Here is a 20755-nt window from a genome sequence, read left to right as displayed (position 1 = left end):
CAATGACCACATTAGGTGTCTTTTTGTGTACAACTATGTGTCTTTCTTTGTAAGATTTTGCACATAATGACTGCTTGATTCAATTAACTTGTTTCCTCAATTGTAAATGATCATTCTCAATACGATATTAATTTTCATTAATTGTTTAACTTCTTTCCTCAACTGTAAATGATTATCCTCAATACGATATTAATTTTCATTGATTGCTTCACGAAATAAACATTCATTGATAACACAAATGCACATTCAAAGGCCATCTCAATACCATAGTATCAGTGACGACATTAAGTGCCTTTTCTATGTACAATTATCAGTCATTTTCTTTATAAGATTTTGCACACAACGATGTCCTGATTCTTTTTATACCTTTATTGTCATTTTGATAATTTTCTTATTTTTTGAATGAGTCAGGAAGTCGTCCAAACTTGTTCTTATTAATCGAAAAGAAATACACAAAAGTAGTTTGAATGTTCATCGAGATGTTGCCAAGTAGAATTTTAACATTGCATCGCAGGTTGGATATTAGACCATTTCATAAACAATGTTGCTACTAACTTTTTTACCATCATTGTTTTTATAATTAAGTATCCTTATAAGGGTTTGAATCTTTTCTTTTCACGTTGATATAATCTTCTTTTCTTGAATTCAAAATTCGAATAATATTCTAGACCTGAAAACTCCCATTTTTAGTAATTTCTTTTGCTGAATTGTTGATTTTGTTAACACAATTATGTATTGTGGACTTTGTTACTTTCTTTAATTTCACTCATTCATGATATTGGAATAATTTTATAAATAATAATTTATAATTTCTTGTAGGTGTGTTGTAGGTGGTTCTAGAAAGATCACAATGCATGTTTTAAAAATGTTAATTTCTTATGATGCTTTTCCTATTTCAGTATCAAGTAATATTTTTCTTTTATGAATATAGAGGGCTATTGCATGTACTAGGATGTTGTTTGTATTATTTTATTCTAGCAAAAATGAAATTTTGTGCTTGGTAAATAAGTCTAAGATTCTCATTGTCTTATAATTTTGAGTACATTTGTATATCTTGTCTCTTTAAGGAGTACTTCTTTAACAAAAGCTTTATTAGATTTCAGAGGGTATTTGCTTGATGAAGATGGATTTGACTACATGATTTGAGAGACATCAAAGCTCAACAAAGAAGCTTGCAGTTTGTATCATTTCTCTTGTTTGTTTATGCTTTCTACTTGCGACTTTATACAATTTTATTGTCCTTGTGGTTAAATTGACAATATATAGGGACTATTCAAAAATCTGTGCTCGACTCAAATGTTACGATGAAGCAAAGCCATGGAATGTATAACACCTCATCTAGATATTACTTGATACAGTTAAAAAAACAATTAAAACAATTATGATACCATTCCCAAACATGGGAAAATTTAAAACCTTTAATACATAATTGAAATCCAACTCAGCTGGTCATTGCATTATTATAATCCAACTTTAATAAAATAAATTTAAATAAAGCATGTTTTTTCAAAAATCCTCATAGTTAGCTAGCATCTCTTCACCTATGCCTCGCCAACGTCATCTGACAAGACACACAATCATCGTACAAACACAAACAAAAAATGTGAGCTTAAACCAGCCAAAACATCACAAATATAACATAGTCCATCTCACCCAACCATTACAATATCACAAGATATCAATAAAACCCAAAAACCTTGCATCACAACAATAAAGATTGACCACAAACTCATAAACCCCATAAGATACCACATCACCAAATATACATTATAGTAATAATACTTCATACACTTTATATCCTTAAAAAATTTCAAGTATAATTTCATTCTTAATATCCTTTTGAAAAACACATCTCACTACTTTTATCAGAAAAACTACACCACTTTATAAATCAACCTATCATTACTTAAATAAAGAACAAACCAATTTTGCACTATATATGTAGAAATGTTAAATTATGTTAATATGTACCCCTTTTTTTTCTTTTTTTAACTAATTGTTCAAAATTTTGGGTTGTAAAATGCTATGTGTATGTAACAATCGCATATAATATATGGGACAGAATAAAATTAACCATTTTATATTTAGCCAACAAAAGGATACATGTTCTACAAAACTCTTCATAGGTTAAAAAAACGTTTGGTTTCTCTAAAAACCAATGAAATTTGTTCAAAACTATGGCTGCACCATTCACACAATTTGGTTCCCGAAACTCCATCAAAAACAAAACTAAGCAACCAACCAAATTGTACCAAAAACAATTGTAAAGATAAGGTTAGCTCCCCTTCCCGAAATTTCCAGCTAACAACCTCGTTCATGCTCTATACGCCCTCCTAGTGATCCTTCTTGGTCAGAAATTACTCTAACCTTTTCCTCTACCATTGAGAACCCTTCCTAGTTGTCTAGCTCCTACTTAGGTCAAGTTTTGGACTCTAAAAATCTAACCTAATAATGTATACTAATTTCCCTTAATGTTTAGGTAATAAAATAATTGGAAAACTACTTTTTTAGCCTATTTAAAATTAATTAAAATAAGAAAATAAAAATTTGAATTGATTTTGGTCATTTAATTGAGATATTATGACCATAAAGCCTAGTAATGTGATTTAACTCCTCATAAGGTTGTCTGCCAATTGACGAAAGCAACAAAAAAATAAATATTTTTGCTCTAGCCCAAGGTTTGAAATCACAACCTTCCACTACTAAGCACACTCACCAAACCAACAAGTTATCACATGATTTATGACATGTAGTCACGTCTTTAGGTATACTAACACACGTCACAGTAAATATAGCATTTAATTAAAATTAAATAAATAAAACACACACTAATGGCACACACAAGATCCCTCAAACGCACTAAGCATTCTTAACCACTTGAGCTTCCATTGCTCCTTCTCATGTCTTGACATAAATAACTTAATATTTATACTCCACTTTAAATAATTATTTATTTATTTAATCATTTATTTTTTGGGTCTTACCGAAGGAAAGTTGTGATGTTGCATTTGCTTGTGGTTCACAAAATGAAATTAATCAATCTGATGCCATTAATTTGGTCAATTCAGGTTATCGAATGCTAGTTATGAGATTCTGGAAATTGAGGCAGCACCTCCAGCCAAGAAAGTTTCATTAACATAATATTATTACTAGGACTCAAAGACCTTTTTTTCATTATGTGTTGATGAGTGGAGATGCATTGAATTTGTTTGTGTGTTTGGTGATTTTGAGTTATGTGACTCATTGAAAGTGTTGACATGTATTATTGGACAAGGATAATGGGGTGGTCACCAATTAGATCCCATAAGAAAAACAACCTTGAGGAGAATGAGGGCATTGACATTTATGTGAAAGAAAGCATAAATGGAGCCCCTTATTTTAAGAAGATCAAGATGAAGGGAAATAAAATGTACATTGTACTTTTTTTTTTCAGAACATAATACTTTGAAATAGTTGTAGTTACTTTTACTCATGAAAGTGTTAACAATAATTACAATACAATTTTGTAATGTATGAACAAATTTTAAATTCCATTATATATTAAAAGTGTTTTGATTAATAGTTTAAATTTTATTTAGTTTATTTTAATTTTATGGTAGAATACATTTATTTAATTAATACTTTAAAATAAAGGAATTTCTTCTTTTTGTTCATGATGTATTATTTAGAGTTTTATAATTTCTTTTATATATTTTAAATTATCATTATTATAATTTATTTTATTTGTTTTAATTTAATTTAAATTATAAATGAATATCATTATATAATTATTTATTTTAATTATAATTTATTTTATTTGTATATTACCTTACTAATGTGTATGAAAATTACCACAATTATTACTTTATATTGTACAAAAAGTCATAAAGAGTGAGGTAGTTAATGCTAGAGGGAATTCCAATCACTATTTCTAGAATTATGTGGTTGGCTAATGTGCACCCAAATTAGAATGAAGTGAACCAAAAAAATCCAAAGATATTCCATGTTGACATAAAAGCATCATTGGTGTTGTAAAGAAGGATGTCACTAAGCATTTTATGTTGTATGAAAAGTTTGAAACAAGAAGGAAGTTAGTGCTAAAGGTATTTCTAGTTGGATATTTTACCATTATAGAGTTGCTTAATGTGCATGAAATTGAGAACATAGTGAACTAAATAACCTAATGACATTCCACGGTCGCAAAAAAGCATTAGTGGTGCCTCAAACAAGTATGTCACATTGGAATTAATATTGTATTCGAAACAATCATTTACTATTGAAGAAAATACTTAATTGAGTGAGGACTTTCATGCATACAAAATCTTACAAAGAAAAAAGACATAATTATACATACAAAGGCACTTAATGTGGTCATTGATAATATGATATTGAGATGGCCTTTGAGATGTTCTTTGTGGTATGATTCAAAATTTATTTCATGAAGCAATTAATGAAAATTAATATTGTATTGAGAATAATAATTTATACTAAGGAAACTATTTAATTGAACCAAGAATTGTTGTGTGCAAAATCTTACTAACAAAAAGACAGATAGTTGTACACAAAATGCAGTTAATATGGTCACTGATATTGTGGTATTAAAATGTCTTTTGAAATGTGCATTTTTCTTATTAGTGAACGTTTATTTCATGAAACAATTAATAAAAATTAATATCGTATTGAAAACCCATTTACTGTTGAAGAAAATACTTAATAAGGAGTTTCATGTGTACAAAATAGTTGATAAGGAGTTTCATTTACTGTTGAAGACATATAGTTGTAAACAAAAGGTACTTAATATGGTCTCTGATAATATGGTATTGAGATGACATTTGAAATGTGATTTGGTGGTATGATTCAACATTCATTTCGTAAAGCAATTGAAAATAAATATCGTATTGAGAATAATCATTTAGAATTGAGAAAACTAGTTATTTAGAATTGAGAAAACTAGTTAATTGAATCGAGACGTCATTGTGTGTGCAAAATCTTTCAAAGAAAAACGTACATAGAAAAGCACGTGGTCACTGAACTGTGGTATTGATACTCGTCGTCCTCACCGATCAAAACTGCACCAGCAAAATAAATAAAAAACCCTGAGATTCCATCTACGAATTCAATACAACACTATTCAAACCACCATCAAAATCAAAAGTATGTTCAGTTCTCTTTTAAGCCAGTGAATATTATGAGAACCCAAACCACACCAATAAAAAATGAAACAGAGAGGGAGAAGCAGGACCTCATAGGTGATAACAGTGATGGGAAAATGATCTTTGTCGACACAAAGATGAGAGGATGTGAACTCCGACGTTGGAGTAGTTTCCACGACAAGATCGAAGGAAGGCCTAGTCTGATGAAAGTCTAGCGGCAGAAGCCAAGTGCGAGGAGTGCACACAGTGGTGTCCGGGGTGACGTGGTGAAGTCGTTGCTGTGATGATGTTTTTGAAAGACCATGGAGGCTCTGAATGTGAGTAGTGAAAGAGAAAAATGGATGAAAGTGCGTATGGGTGTGGTCGTTGTGAGGAAGAGGGACAAAACCCTAACCCCTCATTTTCACCCAATTCCAACGTGCACAAAAATGTCCAACGTTAGGGATTCAAAAAATAAATCACAATTAATTTTTAAAATTGTAGCTTGAATGGCATGTAGGTGCTTTAAAAGTGAGTAACTTTTACTGGATCAGTGTATCATTATCTCAAACAAAATACCTATTAAAATGACAAATGAGTATATACTAACACTTAAAACTCTAATTCTAACTTTTGTTATTTACTAGACTAAAAATCTATTAATAAAAAATAAGATATATATACTAGGAGCAATGAATTATGTAAACAAATTCTATCAAAGTAAAAAATAGCATTAAAATTTCTAAAATCTAAACTAAAATTCGAAATCCAAATTTGAACTTTAACACTTTAAACTACAATTAAAACTAATCCAAACTAAAACTATACTACATTACTCACAAATAATAAGAATACACTAAACAAAGAATTAAACTAAAAACTATAGTATGAGAATGCATTATTAACACAAATCAAGAAAAACTAAAAAAAATAATCCTTTAATCTAAATCTAATCTAAAAATACAAAATTATGCACAAAACATCACCAAAGGATATTCAATTGGCTTCAAAAAATCAACAATTTGGGTTGATTAACTTCCCTCAAAAGAAACTACATTTTCATAATCAAAACATCTCAAAACCACATTTTTAACCCAATCAGATTTTCATAAGTAAAATTCTTAATTATTTTTAAAATTAGAATGAAAGTTCTTCGTTGTTTTTAAAATTAGAAGTAAAGTTCTTCATTATTTTTAAAATTAGAAGGAAAATTCTTCATTATTTTTAAAATTAGTAAGAAAATTCTTCATTATTTTTAAAATTAGAAGGGAAATTCTTCATTATATTTAAACCAACTCTAAACCTATTTTTTACATGTAGCAAACATCAAACATAAATCTAATATTTTTTTTTCCAATAATATAATTATGGTTGGTTTAAAAATAATGAAACAAATATTTAATGTAAATTTAAATTTTAATAAAAATTTTAGTATAACATTTCTATAAAAATTAAATTTGGTCAATTTGGAGAAAGACAAAATTATGACTGAATTGAATAAATTTAAAAAAAAATTAAGATTAGATTGAACAAAATTAATGAAAATTGGGACTGGATTGAACGAGATAATGACATGTGACAATGATACTGACTTGACATATGACAATAATACTAACTTGACACATGACACTGCTACTGTCACGTGTCACAATGCTTATTTGACACGTGGACAACTTTTTTAAAATTAAAAAAATAAAAAAATTACGAAATGACATGTGACATTCATAATTCATCCTATGTTAACAATTTAAACGACATACAGAAAAAGAACAATATTTACCACAATTTACCAAAAAAAAAAAAAAAACCAAAGTACAAAAAGTTTAAAAACTTTGGGACCAATAATATATTTAAGCCAATTAATAAATCACTATATCTCCTCTCATAACCTTTTAAATATTTTATCATCACTTATTAATATCTAATTATAACCATATCTCTTATTATCTAACAATATCTAATATCTTTTTAATTAAATAATTAATAACCAATTTTTTAAATTATATAACTAATAAAAAATTTTATCTTTAAATTAAAATATTAATTTAAGATTGTTTTTATAATTATTAAAATTTTCAGGATCTCACAATTCTAGCTAGTCTGAATAACAATGATAAACAGATCGTGCATTATTGAATATATATATATATATATATATATATATATATATATATATATATATATATATATATATAACTTTTCTTTATTATCTGAAGATTCTTTTATATATATATATATATATATATATATATATATATATATATATTTAAAAGACTCACATAAGTGCAATTTTAGTGTACACATAAGTGCAATTGTAAGACTCACCTTTATTGAGTGTCCTAATGTTAAGGGCTGCCACACTGTTGGACCAAAAGGGCTGGCCTATGGGGTGCCAAGGCCCCTAAAGCAGACAAGGTCCCTCAATTGCAAGTCTTTCTGAAAAATCAGTGCCCTAACTCACCCATTTTCTCTCCACAGAACCTCTGCTAGGGTTTGGAGATCTACCCAAGTTCAAGTGAGCTCAACCTCCATCTCCCGTTCACGTAAGTTAGTTCTCGAACCTAGTCTTTCTAAGTTATTTCGTGGTTTATGTTAGGACTCACTATGTGAATCCAATCTCCTTTGTCGTGCCACTATATCAGTTCATAGATTTATCCTTGGAGCCTGGTTTCGCTGGCTTAAGAGTCGAAGTCCAATATTAGCCCTTCTCCAGGTAATGGAAGCTAGATTCTTTTGCGCGTTTCTGAAACATGTGGTTTGTTTTCGTTTCTGTTTTATGCTTAAATGATTGGAAAACGTTAGTTTTGGTATATTTCTGAGTTAGGGGTTCAAATATTAATGAAAATGTGATGTTTGACGTCATTTCTCGTATTCTGATGCGTCGCATAGTCGCTGGGCGAGTTCCTTGGCTCGCTGGGCGACTGTGTATTTTTCTGATATGCGCAGTTTTAGTAAAATTGACTTTCCTGACTCATTAACCGTTGGATTGAGCTCAAATTTTATGATTTGACCGGTTAGATCGTCGATTAGATGTCTGTAGCTTGAGAAATGTGTCACGCATTACTACAATGATTTTGGTTTCGTGATAATAAATTTTCTTGGGAATTTTGGTGTAAGAACTATGGTTGTGGGTTGTGCTTGATTGTATAGAATTGCAAGTACTTAAACGTTGACACTCATTTATTTAGGATGAATACTATTTTGTGATATATGTATGTCTTAGTATGCATTTATAAAGTATGAGATGAATGAATTTGCATGAGTGATGTGATTCATGGATTGTTAATGATAAAAATGGATAAATCTTGGCATGCGATTTAAATGAAATGGTTGGTTATATATGTGGTCATGAATTCGGTATGAACAATAATGTTACATTGATGGCATAATATTGATATGAGGTGAAGTTCTATATCCCCGAATTGAGAAGAATGGGATGGTATGAAATGAACATGGAATATGAATGATGATGGGTTACAAAGGATGGCGTGAGGTGTTAAATGCATGATCAATATTATTTGTTTGTTTGGAATGTGATTGGTATGTTGTCAGTACGTAAATCCATGAGTCTCTAGGTGAGACTTCCTGGTCGTGCTTTAGTGGTCGGGACGTAATTCCATGGTCCATGGTCCCTGTTAGTGGGTGTCCATGGTGGTGCCCCATCTATATAACTTGGTAAGGATTCAAGGTAAGGATTGCATCCTGACACTCTAAGGAGTCAGGAGTCAGTTAGTCTCACTTAGAGCGGACTGACTCCTGTGGTGAGAGTAGCAGGAGGACTGAAACTCATAAAGGGCTAACCTTGTGTGTGAGGGAATTGATTCATTGTAACACTTGTAACACATAGCTCGGGGGTGAGCAGAGGTATCCACCACAAGTGCAAGCATCCGCTGAATCCGACCAGGTTATATGTATCCGGATGAGTCGAGTCGAGTCTTAGTGTATTGATTTGAAGGTCATAACATGCTTGGATGATCTGTGTATATTGGACTGTGAAAGTATATCTGTTTGCATGATGAAATCTTTTTGGCTCTAGCTTACTCTTTGCTTGTTTGATTGCCTTGTATGTTGTTCTTCTACCTTTGCGATGATCATCAATTTATTGATGGGAGCAGATGCGAGAGGTACTCGTGGTCAACAGGAGAGAGATGACTTCGCTGCATAGTCTACTTGGGCTGGACTTCACGTTTTATTTGGGCTTTTCTTTAGGACTAAGATCCGTGTATTGTATTGTCCCTAAGGCTTTATTTTGAATACTGGCTATCTCTTACTCCTTTTGGGTTGTAGGCATTGTAGTGAGCTTTAATATTTTCTTTTAAGTACCTTGAATAACTGTAAGGAGTGACCTTATACTCCGCAACTTGGCTCTTTATATTTATTCGGTGTAAGATTTCATTTAATTATGTTATTATTTAAATGGGATGTTACAACAATAGCGTTTGTGTGTATAATTTTTTAAATATGAATGATAGTTTGTTACTAATGATAATAGTATAATATTATTAAGTTAATATATAAAATAAATTTATATTTATTACAAATAAAGTGAAATGAATAAAAAAATTAATTTTTGATAAATAAAAAAAAATAAACAATTTTATAGAAAATAAATAAAAATAAACATTAATTTTAAAAATTTTAATAAATAATTATATTATAAAAGATAGAATTAATATTATAAAATATAAAAAGAAAATAATCTTTATTACAACTTCCACGTAAATCAGGCCAAAACAATATTGATATCAAATTCCAACTGGACAGAATTCAATTAGAGAAAATAAGTTAAGAAAACTAAACCCTGAGGAAAGCAAGAGCAACACCGCATGGCATGATATTTTATTGAAAACTTGAATAACTTTGAGTAGAAGCATCCATTTTCAGCCCTTAGCTAGAGTTTTGGAAAACTCAAGAAGCCTCGTAACATCTTTGACAGCAGAATGTGCACAAAACATTTCGGCCCATTTCAACAGCTCAAGGTGTGTTCAATGCTATCTGGTTAACCCTCAGAATTCCATTAAAATAGAAAATTATTTCATATCACCACGCTTTCAACGTGGCATCCTTAATTATAGTTTACCCTTCTTAATTTTATAATAATAAAAACATCTTTCGCAAAAGACATTGAATATCAATGATAATTAATGGTACATATTATGTATAAAATGCTGTAGTCCACTAAAATAAAATAAAAAGGTTATTTAATAATCACCTACCCTGTGTTACTTTACCTATTTAGATGTTATGATATAAATGGTTAAGAATGATTTTAGACCATAAATCTCGATTTAAAATTAAAATTTGTTTTTATTTAAAATTTTAGATATATATTTTTGTTTTTAAATTTTAAATATAAATAAATGTAGTCTTTTTTATCTAATTATATTAATTTTTTTTAAAAACATATTTCGTAATGAATATTGAATTAGAAATGTATAAACAGTATAAATAACTTCAATATTAACTTAAAATACGTTTAACATATTAAAAAAATTAACATTATTTAATTAAAATAAATATATTAATTTAATTTTAATATTTTAAAATTTTAAAATTTTAAAATTAAAATTGACCAAATTTAAAATATAAACTAATTCTAATTTTAAATGAAATTCTAGTACAAAAGTATTTAATGCAAAAATTATAGAATATCAATCTTCCTAATAGATATTTGTGAAATACCAAATTTATATAAAACAGATAGTTATTTCAATATCACTTTCCCCTGGTTTCAGAACCATCATAACATTAACTCGATATTTATAATTACATTAATTCAATATTTATAATTATATTCATTCATACAAATAAATAACTAGGACAGCACAAAAAGGTAAATATATACGTCACAGGTGACATTAATATTGCCCAATATGAAATATTCCGGAGTGTTCTCTAAACACTTGGACTTTGTAAGATTTTTTATTAGTTCAGCCAACGCAAACCTACCCGCTCCTTTTACACAAATGATGCTCAAAGCATGGAGACTAGCCTGAACGAGAATTTTAAATTAATGTTGCTTCTGAAATTAGGTATAGTGATTTTAATGTGAAGTTAGGTACGAATAATAAAATTTAGTAATATTTAATATTTAAAAATTGTTTGACCATCAATTTCTTTACTATTAATTACTAAAAAACCAATTTACATAAATTTTTTTTGATAAATAATTACTTGTAACAGCCCAAATTTCTTAAAGTTAGATCAAATTACCTTTTAAAATACATTCAAAATGAACTTATTAGTATTTCAAAACATAAAAGAGGAACTTTATTAATTTTTTTAAATGGATTATCTAAGATAATTTTATACTAATTCTTAGTGTTCATTCTAGTTTCTGTGCTACTCTACTTTTACCCTTAGCTTCAAACACTGCTCCCATATATAAAAATATAAGATCATCGCGTTAGAAAGAAAACAAAACACACAAGTACAAGGATAAGCTAATACATAACAAAATGATGAGCAATAATATACCAAAAATAGTAACATATCAAGTTAATTATGAATAATATCAAAGTATATTTGATAGAAAATAAGCTTTTGAATCATCTTATTTTGTTGCTCTTAATACTATTGTAGGTTTAAAAGATCGTTCTAAGCCAAGAAGGGGGTTGAATTGGATGAGTATTAAAAATATGTCCAATTAAAACTTATGAAAACCCTTTTAAAACAAATTAAATTGACCAGTAAATCAGAGATGTATTGCGACAAAATCACACTTTTCAGTTGACGAAAAACAAAAATAATAGATTAATCTGTTCACACAATATGATTCAACAGATTAAAAGATAAAATCAATCAACTAATAACATTCTTTATCAAATTACTCAAATAACATTCTTTATCCAACAAGATTTGTTTCAATCAATATATCCAACTTAGTTGTATTACCAGATAACGTAAAAACACATAGACACCTTACAAAGATTGATTTAGTGAGTTTTCTTGAGATTTAAATGATGTATAAGATAAGGGAGATAGGATCACACATTGATTTTTATACTGGTTCACTCAATACTTAAGCTACATCCAATTTATCAGGACAACCTAAGCCTAATCATGCACTATATCAAAAGTTTTACAAAATTCCTCAAAGATTACACTTTTTAATAAAACAAAACACCAAGATACTTGAATCCCACAAGAATCTTATCCCCTACAATGTAATAATCTCAGTTACAGACCCAGAATCACATCATGAACCACATAGAAGCACAAGAACAACCAAACTTGATGGAGGCTCTCCCTAGCCAACCAAACACATGTTCTTCTAGTTATAAGCAAGCAAGACTTTGCTCCAAGATTTCAAAATCTTCAAACACCAACTACAAACTATGTAATTCAGATAGTGAGTTTCCAAATTCATATCACTATTTTTCGCACTTAGAAATATCAAGTGTTTATCAACTCTCTTAAAACCAACTTATATAGGTCATAAGTGAATTCAACAAGTTGATTTGTCCGTACTATCTATTGAAATTCAACCCAAAAAGTAATCAAATTAAAAAAATAAATAAGGGACTAATGTATTACCTCACCATGTATAATCCATCTTGTCATCCAATACAACAATGTCATTTTCTCTCTACTCATCTACTAATGTTGTCTTTAGCTCGCCAAACTCAATATAGTGAATCTAGTCTTTGTTAGAACACATGAATGCTTTTGGAAATATTCATCATTCTCCATTCTTTGCAAGTGAATTATCACGTCTACGAACTTGCCATAATTGAGTATTTTGTTCCCAACAAAATCAGCCTAAGCAATTGATAGCATAGAAAACATCCTTGGATCACAAATTTGTTATCGCAAATCTATATTACAATTCATAAGTCCAAGCTTAAGAACATCAAGAACATAAAAAGTAGATTACATAGGTAATATGTCATTCTCAAATATGGAATTAACATATATAAAATTAGCAATTGTGACAAATTAATTGAAAATGGAGTTTACATCCATGTCATAGATTGAACTCAACCCCTTCCACAAAATCAGTTCCTTCCTTTATTTTTAAAGCTAGTATTTCGACGTGCCTAGTCTTTGAGTAGTACCTGTCAACGTAATTCAAAAGTTTACATTTGTAAAGAAAAAATGGGGCACTATTGTGGAAAACACAAACAAAGTAGTAAATGCAGATCACAAAAACAGTGGTTGCATTTTTACCCATACATGGTCATAGTTTAAACATTTTAATTCAAATAATGTAAATATAAAATCAAAATGAAGCAAAAGAATATCCAAGAATAAAATTATGGAAGGAGATGTATAACAATAAATCAATATGATATCATGCATTATGAAAGAAACAAAGTCAAAGAAAGAATGCATAGAATCCATGACTATGAGCTATGAAAGACTCATAACCAAAAAACAACACCATATTAGGAGAAAATGTGAAAAATGAAACAAAAAAAACATGGATATGATAATAAACCCCATAAATAAAGAATAGAACTTTAGTATCTCCCGCATGATGTCTACTCTAGCAAAGGCAAAAATGGTACCTGTCATTGTTTTTGGAATTTAGAAAATCAACTAATAATGTATATGAAAAGGTTAGAAGAAATGCTTAATTTCATTACGGCACCTCCCAAAGTTATAAGAATATTAATTCTAGAAGCAAAAGCTTTATCCAACATCCCTCCTTGACATTCTGTCATCCTTAGCAATCCTTCACACGATATACGTTCATAAAATCAAAAGGTAAGTTGTGCATGATAGTCAAGTGTGTGTTGTGTTGTGTGTAGTGAGTGTGTGACAAAACCAGTTATGGGGTGTGTGTGTGTTTGTTGTGTGTAGTTATGTGTGTGCTATGTGTAGTGTGTGAGAGAGTGACAAAACCGATTAGCTAACTAGTTTTGATATATGTGGTGTGTGTTGTGTGTAGTTGTGATATGTGCTGTGTGTGTTCCTTTTTAAAATTTAAAACTTTTAATCTCTCCAAAATTCATTTTATTTTACTTTTATCATCATAGATAATTTAGTAATCTTCAAATTTTATCTATTATAAATTTTTGTTATTTATCAAATCAATCAAATCATTCACAAACTTTCATAAATATCGTTAAAACACAAAAACCAAAAAACTTTTTCCTCTTAAGCTTTCTCTTCACATATATGAAGATTTGCAAAAGAAATTATAATAACTTATTATTTTATATATTAATTATATTTTAATATATATATATATATATATAATATAATATGTTTGTATACATTTTTATATTATATATATTAAATATATATAATTAAAATAATTTAAAATTTAATATTTATTCAAAATATTTTATTTATATTTATATTTTTCTTTAAGTAAATTTTAATTTTAATTTATATTTTGAAACATTTTTTAAAATATAATATTCATTAAAACATTCTTTTTATTTATTTTATTCATCACACCATACATAAATTTTCACAATTTGTTCTCAAATAAACATATATCAGACCATCTTTTTCTTAATTCAAACTATTTACCATTCATCTTTAAATTTATTTCTTCAAATCCATCCTTCCGTTCAAATAAAGCTTAAGTTACGAAAGTATTGATGGTGTGAGGAAGAACTGAGGAAGATTCTCTCCTACAAAAGGAAGGGACGTGTGGATTGTGGAAGAAGATGTCATCTTGAAAGGAAAAACGGCTTTAGATACCATCAAAGACTTTAAAAGGAAAGAAAGAGAATACAGAAGTAAATCTTAAATTAGTGAAAACAAAATTTTCAAGTACAAAATTTAGGTGGAAAAAAAGAAAGTTACAGTACAAAAGTTTAGGAAAGGAATTTCTCGGACATACTCACTTTTCACTGAAAGTGATGGTTTACCAAACACAAATTTCACGTATTTTCTTATTCATAACTGTTAATAAAAATATTATTTTTATAACTTATTTCTTAGATTTTTTAGTGTTTCTTATCAGTTTTAACTTTTAGTATATGATTATAATATTACAAAATGAATAAACAGAATATTTATTTTATTAGTTTTCAGAATGACTTTTATGTTAATAATTATTTAATATATAAAATAAAAAAAATTAATTAGTAATTTTTTATTTAGGTTTTTAATTAGTGTTAGTTTCCATATTTTTTTATTGAGTCTTTATATTTTTTTTATAAAACTTAATGTAATTTATTCCATTAAATTTAAGTTAATATTATTTAAAAAATATTATGTGTCAAAATTTGTTTTTTTTTAATTTTAATTTTTTTTCATTTATCTTCCTTCCTCACTAAAATGTGAGACTTGTAATGGGAACAATGCCAAATAAAGTTTAGTTTATGTTGAGAGAGATAGGAGGTTTGAGGGAAAGAAACTTTTAATTTAATTACAAGTTATTGAACTAATATGTTTGGAATTCTTGTAATTAAGGATTTATGTCGACTAACTTTATGTTTAGAAGGTGGAAAGAAATATAAGAAAAAAAAAAGGTAGAAAAAGGTGATGAAAAATAAAAGAAAATGAAAGAAAAATTAAAATAAAAAATAACTCAAATTTTAATAAGAGACACGTTTATTATAACTATCCTACAAATCATATTCTAAGACAATAATTAAGGTAGTTCTTCATTTGGAAGAAATTAAGAATGGTGGGACCACAAAATATTCAAATCAATATACGCAAAACGAGTGCCACGAGGAACAGAGAGACTAAGACACGAAGCACCACTCTCTTCTATTCAATCCACGTAACAATCCAATGATTTTTCATATCAACTCATCACCCAACTAAATACATACATACATATATACATATATACATATATACATATATACATATATATATATATATATATATATATATATATATATATATATATATATATATATATATATATATATATATATATATATATATATATATATGTATATATACATACTTGATGCCTCTTCTCTGTTCGCAAATCTCTCTTACCTTCTACACAACATTTCCTTTTAAATTTTAAATTACTTGTCTTCTTTTTCTTAATTATTATCCATCACCATCGTTACGTAGGAGGACCGGAATTTAAGGTAGTTTTTCTCTGACTTTTAAGTTTCTCCTTGTTAGACTTCACCAATGTAAAAATCATAGTCAAGTTTTAAGGTAAAACTTCGGTTATAAGCACGAAAAATTCTTTACACCACTTGATTTTCGTTTTTCATTTGTGCATTTCACAGATTCTTTACACAAGTGGATCTGTGTCTGCATCATATAATCGGGGTATGCTCTGTTTATATGCTGCATAAACAGGTCTGCAAAACAATTCACAAGGAGAAATCTAAGAGATGGAAGGTTTATTTTCTGAGGCAGATTCAAGTTCTCTGAAGCTCTACCTCCTCCCATTTCCATCACCAGGGCACATGATGCCACAGATCAATCTGGGTCAAGTTTTAGCCTTTCGTGGCCACCATGTTACGGTTCTCACAACTCCTTCAAACGCTCAATTCATCCCAAAACACCTCAAAGTTCATACCTTCAACCTCCCCTCCAACGAACATGGTCTTTCTTCTGAGAATCTATCATCTGCAGAAGACAACCGAACCGCGTACAAGATATGGAAGGCCACACAAGACCTCAAACCCCAGATAGAAACCTTTCTGCAGCAAAACCCTCCTCATGCTGTGATTTTGGACATAATGTTTCCATGGAATTTCTCTTCCACACTCAACATCGCCACCGCGGTTTACAACCCCATGCCCATCTTCGCTCTTTGCGTTGCTGAGGCCATCAACAACTCCCAACACCAAGCGTTTCCTTCGGATTCTTCGCTTTCTTTTGTCGTCCCTGGTTCTCTCCCACACAATGTCACGCTTAACTTTAACCCGTGGACCACCAGCTTCCACACCATGGCTCGTACTATGCTGCAAGCCAAGGAAAACAACAGTGTTGGGGTTATCGTGGACACCTTTGCAGAGCTCGAAGATGGGTACACCGAGTACTACCAGAAACTCACCGGCGTTAAGGTGTGGCACGTTGGCAAACTCTCGCTTATGGTGGATTATTACCACAGAAGAGGCACATCATCACAAGAGAATCATGTAAGCCACAAAAGCATTAGATCAGTAAGATTTCACCAAGACACAGATTTACCATTTTGTTATGAATATCTATCTTTTGCAAGATTATGATTTGGTTTGTCAAGTAATTTTAGGTTGGTGGTGAACATGAGTGCCTCAACTGGCTGAGCACAAAGGAAGCCAGGTCAGTGGTGTATGTATGTTTTGGAAGCTTGTCTCGTCTGAGCAAAGAGCAATATTTGGAGATTGCGCGTGGGTTGGAGGCCTCAGGGCACAATTTCATCTTGGTGCTTCCGAAGAAAGTGAATGAAGAAGGATTGCTGCATGGGATTGAAGAAAGGATGAGGGAAGACGACAGAGGAATGGTAGTGAGAGGGTGGGTTCCACAGGGTTTGATATTGAAGCATGTTGGCATTGGAGGGTTCCTAACACATTGTGGGGCTAGTTCAGTGTTGGAGGGGATTTGTGAGGGGGTGCCTTTGATCACCATGCCTAGGTTTGGTGACCAGTTTTTGTGTGAGAAGTTGGTGACTGAGGTGCTTGGGATTGGGGAGAGTGTGGGGGTTTGGGAATGGAGCATGTCGCCCTATGATGTGAGAAAGGAGCTGGTGGGCTGGGAAAGAATTGAGAGTGCTGTGAGAAAGGTAATGAAGGATGAAGGAGGGTTGTTCAGAAAACGAGTGAAGGAGTTGAAGGAAAAAGCACATAAAGCTGTTCAGGAAGGTGGATCCTCTTATCATAATGTCACAGCCCTTCTTCAATCGATCAAAGTGACCAATGTTTAAGGTTGTGAATGGTTTGTTTGGGATTTTGGATTTCATTTTGGATCCTGATTTCTTTACACTCCAAATATATTTTCACTCTCATTCTGCAATCCATTTTATTACTTTTCTATTTAATAATTTAATTTATATTTTAAGTAATTAATTTAATTCAATATATTATTATTCTTATCGGAATTTGCCAAGAAGTCGCGTCGAGTGGAGTCAACGATCACCGAAGCCAAAATGCTAGTACGGAATAGTTTGGATCAAGCTCTGAGCGATATCAAGAAGAGATCTATCCCAAGAAAATTCTTCTATTCTTAAGTTAGTATGAGAGTATGAATTCGATGTAAAGAATGTTTAGTGTTAAATAATATATATTTACTCCCTCTACCAAAGAGTGTGTGTATATATAGGATTAATTGATCCAATAGTTATGTTAATAACTAATATAAGATAATAATAATAATGATAATAGAGAGATAATACAATAATAGAAAGATAATAATAATGATAATTGATAATTACTGAACCTGGGCCAGCACAATCTGAACTTCATGTTTAGAATTCAAACCTTTAATGTGAGATGGCTTTGGACCTTTGACTAATTTTGGGTCTTGTACTACACAATTTTTCCAAGTTCGGAAGTATGATGCAAGTGGATTGAGATGGTGATCGTGTTGATTAGGTGTCAAAACCGTTGTTAGTGACTTCAACGAAGTTGATTACTTAAGCACCCAAGTTACAATGAAGATTTTTGTGGCTGTTGTGAACTCACTGGATAAGGGTTTGCCTCATTAATATTTAATTGACATTTTTTCTTTAATGGTGACTTTTTTTTGGGGATTGTGACGTTACAAAATTAATGAAGTTGTTTACATTGTTAAAACGTTTTGTCAATTTTTAATGAGAATGTGCGATGTTGTTGATGTGTATCCTAGGGATATGATGTTTGAAGAGAAAATTGTCACCCTAGGACTCTACATTCTAAAATACATTCTAAAAGGTATGACATGTTGGTAGAACTGGTAGCTAGTAACTAATAGTCAGTAACTAGTAGTTATAGTTAGTAATTAGTAGCTATAGCTAGTAGTTAGAGTTAAAGCTAGTAGCTAGAGGTATTAGTTAAAGCTAGTAATCAGCTTTAGCTCTAACTACTAGTTACTAACTCTAATTACTAGTTCTAGCTACTAGCTATTAGCTACTAGCTCTAGTTACTAGCTACTAGGTTTAGCTACTAGTTACTAGCTCTAGCTGCTAGCTATTAGCAACTAACTCTAGCTGCTAGCTACTAACAACTAGCTACTAGCTCTAACTACTATCTCTAGCTAATAGCTCTAGTTATAGCTACTAGCTATGACTACTAGCTACTAGCTCTAGCTATCAACTATTAGCTACTAGTTCTAGCTATTGGCTACAAGTTACTAGCTACTAGCTCTAGCTACTAACCACTAACTACTAGTTCTAGTTCTAGCTACTAGCTCTAGCTACTAGTTAATAGCCCTAAACCCTAGCTATTAGCTCTAGCTACAAGCTACTAGGTTTAGCTATTAGCTACTAACTCTAGCTTCTAGCTACTAAAGACTAGCTACTAGTTGTAGCTGCTAGCTCTAGTTACTAGCTCTGGCTACTAGCTACTAGCTTTAACTACTAGCTTCTAGGTTTAGCTACTAACTTCTAGCTACTAAAGACTAGCTACTAGCAACTTGCTACTAGTTCTAGCTACTAGCTCTAGTTACTAGCTACTAGCTCTGATTAGTAGTTGTAGCTCTAGACACTAACTACTAGTTGTAGCTCTAGCCACTAGCTACTAATTCTTTCTAATAGCTACTAGCTACTAGTGTTAGTTACTAGCTACTAGCATTGGCTACAAGTTACTAGTTGCTAGCTACTAGCTACTTACTTTTAGCTACTCGGTTTAGCTACTAGCTACTCGATAGCTACTAGCTACTAGTTAGTAGTTACTAACTACTAGCTACTAACTACTAGCTCTAGTTACTAGTTCTAGTTACTAGCTACTAGCTCTAGTTACTATCTACTAGTTGCATCTTCAACCTACTAGTTACATGCTCTACCTATTATGCACTAGCTCTAGCTACTAGTTACTAGTTACTAGCTACTAGCTACTAGATATAGCTACTAGCTCTAGATACTAACTATTAGTTCTTGCTACAAGCTTTAACTACAAGCTACTAGCTTTAGCTATAGCCACTAGCTACTAGTTACTAACTCTAGTTGTAGCTACTAGTCACTAGTTACTAGCTACTAGCCACTAGCTACTATCTACTAGTTACTATCTACTAACTCTAATTCTTGTTACTAGCTACTTACTTTAGCTACAAGCTACAAGCTACTTACTTTAGCTACAAGCTACTAGCTACTTGTTCTGGCTACAAGCTGTAACGTCCTTGTTGGAAATTACTTAATAAAAGAAATAATTTATAATGAAAACATGAATCGTTATAATATACTATTCCCCAAACGTGGTAAAATATAAAAAAAAACCTTGTTCAACGCGCTTAAATTCAAATGAACAAATCCATAATAGTTATACAACTTTCAAAACTGACTAGAAATAAATACTACAATCATAGATAGTTATAATAAAACGCCCCTAGTGGCCTTCTCTTCGTATCTACGCATCTCTAGTGTCACCTGGAACATCATATGCTCACGTGTGACAAGTTACACGATCATCGCTAAACACAAACAAAAAGGGTGAACTCATAACAATATAAGCATGAAAATTAATAATATAGAGATTCACCCAAGTTACTTTGTTCAATTCAATGCTTAATCTTAAATCCTTACTGCTTTAAGGTTTTCTAATCATCGTCTTATTATACAAATGAAACTACTACCCCAGGAACTCTATACA

The 20755-nt window shown here is 30.6% G+C and overlaps 1 protein-coding gene and 1 long non-coding RNA gene across 6 annotated transcripts; one reads left to right on the top strand and one right to left on the bottom strand.

Moving 5' to 3' along the window:
* Nucleotides 1-1448: 1448 nt before the first annotated feature.
* Nucleotides 1449-5556, bottom strand: LOC114186205. The gene is made up of 3 exons (XR_003604985.1): nt 5222-5556; nt 4988-5048; nt 1449-1561 (listed from the first exon to the last, which is right to left on the bottom strand). It is a non-coding gene; the product is annotated as an uncharacterized LOC114186205 (long non-coding RNA).
* Nucleotides 5557-16004: 10448 nt separating this feature from the next.
* LOC114183336 (UDP-glucose flavonoid 3-O-glucosyltransferase 7-like) lies at nt 16005-18270 on the top strand. Of its 5 annotated transcripts, none has more exons than XM_028070324.1 (4): nt 16005-16126; nt 16274-17158; nt 17248-17899; nt 18085-18270. In XM_028070324.1, exons 2-3 carry the CDS (start codon nt 16382-16384, stop codon nt 17896-17898), a joined length of 1428 nt encoding a protein of 475 aa, XP_027926125.1. In that variant the 5' UTR covers nt 16005-16126; nt 16274-16381; the 3' UTR covers nt 17899; nt 18085-18270. The 5 variants fall into 5 exon arrangements, with proteins under 5 accessions (XP_027926125.1, XP_027926124.1, XP_027926126.1 ...); XM_028070323.1 differs by having other exon boundaries at nt 18082-18270; XM_028070325.1 differs by lacking the exon at nt 18085-18270 and having other exon boundaries at nt 16274-17134; nt 17248-18010.
* Nucleotides 18271-20755: the final 2485 nt, after the last annotated feature.

Source organism: Vigna unguiculata, chromosome 5 (assembly GCF_004118075.2).
Source record: "Vigna unguiculata cultivar IT97K-499-35 chromosome 5, ASM411807v1, whole genome shotgun sequence".
NCBI classification, from domain to species: Eukaryota; Viridiplantae; Streptophyta; class Magnoliopsida; order Fabales; family Fabaceae; genus Vigna; species Vigna unguiculata.
Note: the sequence above shows the minus strand (reverse complement) of the source record. Positions and strands in the feature narration are given on the sequence as shown.